At 41.0% G+C, this 8,782-nt stretch overlaps 1 protein-coding gene across 9 annotated transcripts in view; it reads left to right on the top strand.

The window, feature by feature from the left end:
- The window catches only part of LOC128371121 (transcription factor COE1-A), an 84,920-nt gene extending 76,742 nt beyond the window's left edge, over positions 1 to 8,178 (top strand). For 4 of the 9 annotated variants that reach the window (XM_053331348.1, XM_053331347.1, XM_053331346.1 and 1 more), the window contains 5 exons: positions 2,954 to 3,019; positions 3,114 to 3,276; positions 4,228 to 4,410; positions 5,561 to 5,758; positions 7,937 to 8,178. In XM_053331348.1, the coding sequence (XP_053187323.1) occupies positions 2,954 to 3,019; positions 3,114 to 3,276; positions 4,228 to 4,410; positions 5,561 to 5,758; positions 7,937 to 7,968 (642 nt within the window). In that variant the 3' untranslated portion in view covers positions 7,969 to 8,178. Of the gene's footprint in view, positions 1 to 2,953; positions 3,020 to 3,113; positions 3,277 to 4,227; positions 4,411 to 4,631; positions 4,637 to 5,560; positions 5,759 to 6,564; positions 6,634 to 7,936 lie in introns of all 9 variants that reach the window. The other 5 variants (XM_053331350.1, XM_053331349.1, XM_053331352.1 and 2 more) reach the window with 3 other exon arrangements.
- Positions 8,179 to 8,782: the final 604 nt, after the last annotated feature.

Here is an 8,782-nt window from a genome sequence, read left to right as displayed (position 1 = left end):
AGAGAAGATGTTCCCCAGAGAAGTGTGTGTTTGGCATGGATGTATGTCAATACTTGTGTGTGTCCCTCTGAGCCCACATGTAAAGTATGACATCATCTCTGTGCAAGGTGTGACCCTGCATGTACAGCATCCCTAATGGGACATTAGAAGCGGATCAAGCGGCTAATGTACCGGCATTAGGGAGGAATAAGTCATATGTGTGTCATGTCTGTGCTGGCCTGGCACACGTTACACACACACACACACACACACACATCTGACCCCCATGGATGCTCAGCTCAGCGTTTCCTGGTCCTAATGCATAGAACATGTGTGTGTGTGTAATGTATGGTTATCACATTAGGGCTGGTCATAACTCAGACAGTAAAAGCACCCAGACACCTCCTGTTATTCTTTCTTGCTGCCAACAGATCTGTCTTTTCTTTCACTCATCCTCTGCTTCTCTGTCTGTCTGTCAGTCAATCTGTCTGTATATTTACCTGAATATAACTGCCCGATAAACAGACAAGAATAGACTATACCAAAGGTTAAAGAAATTAAATTAGTTCAATAAATTCAATCAAGGACTTGAATCTTTCAATCAATCAGATGACTATTAAGAATGTAACAGATTTTAAAAAACCAACAAGAGATGAAAATGAAATGACAGATAACACACGTACGTGTCAGGCGTACGTTCCATAAATATCTGACGATCACATAAATCAAGGCAAAAATGAGAGATGAAAGGTTTAATATCTGGTTTTATAGTAGCAATTACAGGAATCAAAGAAGATGGCAGAAATCTAAGATTTTTAAAAAAGTATTTCTGAGTCGATTTCTGTCGCTCCACTGTCACCATTCATCATATTCATCTACTGTAAACCCAGAAATCATCTGATAGACATCTAAATGTAGCAGGAGAAGGTCAATCCCAACACAGCCAAGTGTGCACTGAATCCATTATTTGCACGTCAATTAACATTTCAATGTCTGATTGAAAAGTTAACTTTTTTTTGTTGTTATAATATTTCGATGTATAATTGGACCTGCTTGGCACTGAATTATAGTCATTTAAATGCAGTTGTGTACAGTATATGTTTCACTTGATTTTCAACCTGAAAATCACCAAATCCACCATGGTACTGTGAAAATGTAACTCTGGTCAACAGAATTCTTGCCTGAAAGATACATTTAGTCCCAAATTTAATGGAAAGCAACTTTAATTGTGGCACAATAATTACATCTGTTTTCAGTAGTTGTTCAGTTGCTGCAGGCTGTCTATTCACACACATTTAGGCCCTCAGGATGTCAAAACTAGATTATTTTGATTAATCAGTTTTGAAACATAAATGGCATCAACAAGATCTTTCTGTCTCATTCATATCAACACAATGCAGCTGAAATCATTTCTAATCTGAATTGAGGAAGACGTAATCTGACAAACAACTGTTTTATGTACAGATGCAACCTGGGAGAGATTAATTAGGCGATGTGAGTTGTCGGGTGTCTAAATATGAAAAGATGTAAACAGACAAACTATTCAAAGTACATCGATCCCTGCAGTCAGTAGCTTTGACTGATGGAGTGGCAGAAGCCTGCAGACCTGATAATGATGATGTTACCAGAGGATCATCTTTCCTTCCCGTTTATCAGCTACTGCCTTACTGGAACCGCTCGAACATTCAGGATCAGGTTTCTATGAGTGTGTGTGTGTGTGTGTGTGTGTGTGTGTGTGTGTGTGTGTGTGTGTGTATGTGTGAACTGCTCTCCTCGCCAGTCTAATAATGAGAGGTTAACAGAGAGCCAGCTTGGCCATAATAATGTGTAAAAGATTGAATTTAGCACCATGGGCAGGCACACTGAAACTGCTGACTGGCTCTGTGACCTCTCATATCCTTACACACACACACACACACACACACACACACACACACACACACACACACACTGATGGAGAGGCAATATGTTCCACCACGCACAAACACACAGCAGAGCACACATGGAGCCAACCATAAGTGTGTGTGTGTGTTAGTGTGTGTCACACAGCGCAGGTTAATACTGTGAAGCACAGAGTAATTTTCTCTCTGTCGCCGGGCGGCCTCACGCTGTGGAAACGACAACACATTAACTGTTAAACAAGACACCTTAGACCTCAGGGTGGGAACCGAAAGAGGGAGAGGCAGAGAGGGGTGGGTGGGTATAGGAAGAGAGGAGAAACAATAAAGAGACTGAGAAAAAGAGAAAATTGCAAAGGATGTTAGTGGGTGGGGAAGCAAAGGCGGACAATTCCCAATGTGGAGTTAAAGCGTGAAGAAAGGAGTGGTGGAGAAAAAGGTGAAAATGGACCGTGGAAGCAGAGGAGGAGGAAGAGTGTGGGGGAGAGATTGAGAAAAAGAAAAGAAGGATGAGAGGACATAGAAATATCAAATTCATTTAATTTAAGACAACTTCCAGCACAAGAGATTTTAGAGGATAAAAATAATAAGCAATATAGAAAAGTAAGTCAGAAATGTTGCAGTTTGAAGGATAGGATGGCAATTCTAACAGAGCCACAGAACTGTTAACAGCAAATCAATGCTGTCTGATTTGAGCAGCAATGCACAGCAGAAGATCCTACAGAGCACTTTAGATTTACTTTAGAGTATACTTTAAACACCTGTCACTTTAGGATGTCATTTAAGACGCATAAAAGCACTTGACTTGATAGCAGATAATCTGCCTTTTAAAGCAGTAAAGAGCAATTTGTTTATCATGAATAGATGGTGAAATGGATGATGGCTGACAGTGTGTGCAGCAGGTGAACAAAAGAGGGGAAGGAGGGACAGCATGTGTTAAAAAAAACAACTTTAATGTGTACGTCTTTTTTCAAGTGCAATCATGGGCCTACCTTCACGTCTTCACATACATCCCAAAAACCTGATAACTATATGTGTGTTTACACCTTTTTCCACTTTCTCTGTGTTTCTCTCAGGAGGTCATTTTGAAGAGAGCAGCTGACCTGGTAGAAGCCCTCTATGGTTTACCCCATAATAACCAGGTAAGGATAATATCCAAGTTGGAAGAGCAAAATGTGTAAAAGCATTGCTTTGTGTTTATGGTGATTATTATTAAGTGAATTCTTCTTCCTGTAGGAGATCATCTTGAAACGTGCGGCGGACATCGCAGAAGCTCTCTACAGCGTTCCACGAGGACACACCCAGCTGCCTGGCTCCACCCACACCGGCATGATGGGGGTTAACTCCTTCACTGGCCAGCTGTCTGTCAATGTCTCCGAGCCCTTACAGGCCAACCAGGGTGAGACTTTAGAGTGTTTATCAACAGAGTATGGATTTGTCTTCATGGCAACGACTTGGTAATGAAATACAATTAATGTCTCTGATCTGGATGATTTGTAATGTACTGATTACATATGACTAACCATTGGAATCATGATTTGAGTTATTCACAAACAAATTGACAGTACAACAATAATGTATGTCTGATATGGTTTTTCCAGAAAACAGTGTATTTCCCACATTAAAATCCATAAAATACTCCTTCTTCCTCATTAAAAATCCAAGTTCTATAAATGTGCAAAAATATTCAAACAAAAATGTAATGTAATAAATATTCATTTCAAAAGTTTACCTGCTGGACACAAGATGTCCCCTACTTTACTGTAAAATCTGTTCTCAGTGTTTGTGCACTGGAGGCTTCAGGTTTCCACATCACAGTTGTGTTGTTCTGAGTTTTGGACCATAATTGGCTTCAAAACTAGTTGTGATATCACAAATCCTGCATGTAGACCCACCCCTTAAAATCAGATTTTTATTGAGCACAGAGAAACTTTCCACTTTCAGCAGATGAATGTGAAAACAGTCTTCTAGTGTCAAATAAATCATTCTGCATAGTGAAGCTCAAAAATCCAACTTTAGGAAAAAGACGAAAAACACATTTTTTAGTGGAGCTTGCAGCTATTCTGAAATCTCTGTAAACATTGAACTTTGCAGCATATTCCTTAAAAACACAGTCAAGCTTATAAAAACAATAGTAAAGTTAGGTTATTTACTCATTTATTGGCCACCACACATGCTTCCAATCATCAGTGATTTTTTTTATCTGTACACTTTCGCCTCTATAAACAGGAAAAGTAGTCTGTTTTCTAAAGATGTTTCATACAAATGTCCAACCTTAATCTGCACATCACTGACCAATTGTCCAACCACCACACACCCCTCCTCCTCCTCCTGATCATATTTCCTGCAGGTTTTGTGCGCAGCAGCAGTAGCGTGTCTCCTCATGGTTATGTGCCCAGCTCCACACCTCAGCAGACCAGTTACACCTCAGTCACCAGCACCATGAATGGCTACGCAAACAACGCCGGAATGACCAACCTGGGAGGCTCACCCACTTTCTTGAACGGCTCTGCAGCCAACTCGCCTTATGCTAGTAAGTGAACAAATATTACTTTAAAAGAACATGAATGAAAGTGAAGCGTATAGTACAAAAATCCATCTCATGTGTCATAAACTCCATAAACTGCAAGCACTTAAGGCTGCAAAAATGTATATAAATATGTAAATACACATCATATATACATGCTTGCACACTCACTCATAAAAACATCCAAACACATACTCAACTACAGCCACACATCTGCAGACAGCAAGTTAAAGTCTTAGATCTGCTGTAAGGAGGTTCCCCCATGGGGCTTTCTGTCTCTGTATCTTCAAAAGCAATCACCAACTCACAGCTCACCTCTCCATTTTGTCTTCGTCCATCTCCTTCCTCCTTCCCTCGCTGCCTTTCATCTGACAGTCACACCTCTCCTCTCTATGTTGGTTAATTGCGTCCCTTTTCCATTTAGCAGGAACCAAGTGAGATATAGGGAGAGATTGTGAAACAGAGAGATGTGAGATTTTGTTTGTCTGACTGCATGATGATAAAGGAAAATGAAGATGTGATCAGTTGACTTGAGATGAGTTGATACAAATATGTATCATCTCATTCCAAAACCATTCATACTATATGCTGCTACTTTAACAGCCTGCACTGTCCTGGGATGACTTTCCAAAAGATTTTGGAACGTAATTGTAGGGATTTACTCTGGATTTGGCCACCAGAGTGTCAGCATTTGAGCTCAGTCAAATTCTTCCACACCAAAGTCTGAAAACTTTGTGTATGAGGGAGTTGTCATGTTGAAACAGGAAATGATCCTCCCAAAACTTTTGCCACAATGTTGGAAGCAAATGATTGTTTAAAATATCACTGTGTTAAGATTTCCTTCAACTGGTACCAAGTGGCTGAGCCTAAACTATGAAAAATAGACCAAAAGAAAATATGTCCACACACTTTTGGCTACATATTCTATTCTCAAAAAGCCCACTTCAAGCTTTCATGCATATCATTACTCACATAATGTGGATGATTTTCTAGTTGATGAAACAATAAACCGGAAAATCATGTTCACTGAAGTAACCATTTTCTCTCTTTCCTTCTCACCCTTCTTTCCTAATCCCCCCTTTTCTTCCACATCCCACCTTGCTCCTTCCTTCTTTCTCTCTCTCCTTACTTACCTCTCTCCTACGACCACCTCCAGTTGTCCCATCTAGTCCCACTATGGCCTCCTCCACCTCTCTCCCCTCCAACTGCTCCTCCTCTTCTGGCGTCTTCTCCTTCTCTCCGGCCAACATGGTGTCGGCGGCCGTTAAGCAGAAGTCCGCCTTCGCTCCAGTGGTCAGGCCCTCCTCCTCTCCTCCACCCTCCTGCACCAGTGCCAACGGCAACGGGCTCCAAGGTAATAACCATGACGGCAGCCAGTCATTAGTTAGAAGATGTTTAGAGGGAGGACTTCCCCAGGAGATGATTTCAGGAGGGCTTTTACTTCCCTGGTGAATTTTTTAAACTAATCCATCATTAGAGTCTCTGTTATGTTTCATATTATACTGTCAGTGTACTCTACTCTTGTAATTTATCATCATTGATGACACAGATGAGAATATCAGAAACCAATATGAATTGTGGTAGAAGACCATAGCACAGAAAGCTGTCTTCAGTGTCATGCACATTGTACACCCAATCATGTTCTCCAACCTCCTCCATAAACCTAGCATCATACTACATCCATACCTGCCGCTTGTAAACACAGGTTGAACAGGCAGGTATTACTCACATGACTGCAATTGGTTGTATGTAATGTAAGCATTATTTTTGTGACCATATTTGATAATAAAAAGTGTAGAGAGACAGGAAACATTGGTAGAAATAATGCAATAAAGGTCCAGAACTCCAGCATGCAGCATGCGTGGTGCATGGTGCAGTTGCAGCCATGTTGCATTCGTTAGCAGGCTACTGGGGCGCCCCATTTTAAGCATTTTCAAATGAGCTATTTCTCAGATGAGGACACGCTCAATCATTTTATTCATGTCTGCTCTTTGTACTACATCTTTGGAATAAACAGTTACTCACTCTCTCTCTCTCCTGCCTTTCCTCTTTACCTTTAACCCTTCCTCCTCTTATTTTCCGATCTGATCACCCTTCCCTTGTCATTTCTCTGTCGCTATCACTCTCTTCCCTGCCTGTCTCTCTGCCTCTCTCTACCAGATCAAACATTTGTGGACTCTAGCAAGTACTCAACAGCCAGCTCTCTACAAGGCCTGGCCTTCACCTGAAGTATGTTCCTCAGCTCTTTCTTGTTTCAGTCCTGTTGACTAACTAATTCTGTGATGAATGACTTCCTAGTTTTGTATCTTTTTGTAACCTCTTCTCTGCTTTTTCATCCTGACTTTTTATTTGATGTCATATTTTTCTTGTCTGTCTTTTTTGTCCGTCTATTATCTCATCTTCCTCTCTCACCATCACCTCTACAACCTCTTCCTCCTTAACTTCATTTCCATCCATCTCCCATTTCATAGCACAGATCAAGCCATTATGTTGCTTGGTAACTCCTCCCTGTCTTCCTATTGGCTGGGAAAAAAAGACAGGAAGTTAGATATTTAGAGCGACCAAAAAAAAAAAAGAAAAAGAAAAAAAAAGACATTTGGCAGAGAGAATTTATTTCTCAACATCTCTGGCTTTGTTTAGCTGTGCGTGCATTTGCGCTTACATTTCTGTGTGTGTATGTGTGTGCATGTGCAGAGACAGCATGTGCGGGGGTGTGGGAACTCAAAGCTTAGCCTCAAAGCACAGCTGAAATAAACACACCCCACATGCAGCTACACACACTTTCCTCTGTCACACACACTGGGTGATCACACACTGGCAGCTTACTAGGGAGCGATCAACAATGACAGCTGTTCGACTCTCGTTGACAGTTTATACTGTCAGTGTACCTGCCCTGCGGTGTGTGTGTGTGTGTGTGTGTGCATCTGAGTGTGTGTGTGTGTGTGTATATGTGTGTGTGCGCGCACAAGTGAAGTAACAGAGAAGAAACTGGAGGCTTGACTGAAACAATAGCTGAGTTTTGTCAAGCCAATGCTAAAAATGAATTCTTTTCTCTTTACAGTTTTCACTTCTCATGAAATATAAAACTAGTTTTTAAACACTTTCTTCAGTCTGCTGTGTGTGGTTTTGTGTGCATGTGTGCACGTGTGTGTGTTTTGGGCTGGGTCTTTCCTCTCACATGTTGACACCCATCCCTCGGGTTTAAATACAACACATACACCATGATGCAATCTGTCTGGCACACACACAAACATACAGTAAAATACGCCAACTGTTCACAGGCAGAATTAAGTGTGTTTGTGTGTGCGGCATCACAAACAGCCAACTCAGATGATGCGTCCCTTGATTTTACTGATTTATTTGTCTATTGATGTTTTTAATGTCGCTGCAGTCACACACAGCTGCACAGATGGGAAAACATATTGATGTATTTACGGGTGAATTTTATGACGATGAAAATATTTTGGCTATTTTGGCTTGGTTTTAATTTTTTTCTCCCCTCCCACTTCCCTTTTCTTTCTCCACCCAACAGCAATTCCGGGAATGATCGTCCCACCCATGTAAAGGTGTGAGTGAACACTTGTGTGTGTGTGTGTGTGTGTGTGTGTGTGTATGTGACTGTGTGTGAGATGAACCAAGCACACTCATGCCGATCCGGAGGATTTTGGTGCGAGTCAGACTCCGGTCAGGGATGGAAGCAGCTGTCCCGATCTGAAGGAACAAACCCAACTCAGGCCCTTTCTAACACAAGAACAACTGCAAGAAAACAAACGAAGAACAAAAAAACAAAAAAAAAAACAAAACAAAGACTGTTTGCAAGTAAATAAGTTGTTTAGACTTTGTACACCTTAATGCTTTTATAGGAGAATGGCCACACCTACATTATGACTCTCCGCAGACACAGGAAGTGTATTTACTTAGAAGAATCCACTTCCTCCTTCGAGTGATTGATTCGTTTTCTGTTTTTTTTTTGTGCAACAATTAACGTGTGATAATCATCTTCTAATTATATCCTACATGAGGGATTTCCTATTTATGAAATTTGGTCATTAATGAAGGAATATAATGTGAAGAATACCTGATGATGATGATGGTAATGATGATGATGACGATGATGAGTAAAAGCAATGACAGGGGATTCATACAGGGTCAAATCCAGCCGACACAGACAAGCCAAACCAGACACACACACTGTCACTTCTCTTTGCCAAATCCAGCACAAACACTCTGACTAAGAGCTCTTTTCTCTGCATTTTATCAGTCGAAGGATTCAGACGCTTACTGCATGCGACTGATGCTGCAGTTTTAGTCATTGAAGAAATCCCAGTATTTACTTTGAGCTTGCTTCACATACAGATTTAGAAAGCGCAAAGCAGTC

The sequence above is a fragment of the Scomber japonicus genome, chromosome 13 (assembly GCF_027409825.1).
Source record: "Scomber japonicus isolate fScoJap1 chromosome 13, fScoJap1.pri, whole genome shotgun sequence".
NCBI lineage: Eukaryota > Metazoa > Chordata > Actinopteri > Scombriformes > Scombridae > Scomber > Scomber japonicus.
The sequence above is the reverse complement of the archived record's forward strand: the minus strand, read 5'-3'. Positions and strand labels throughout refer to the sequence as shown.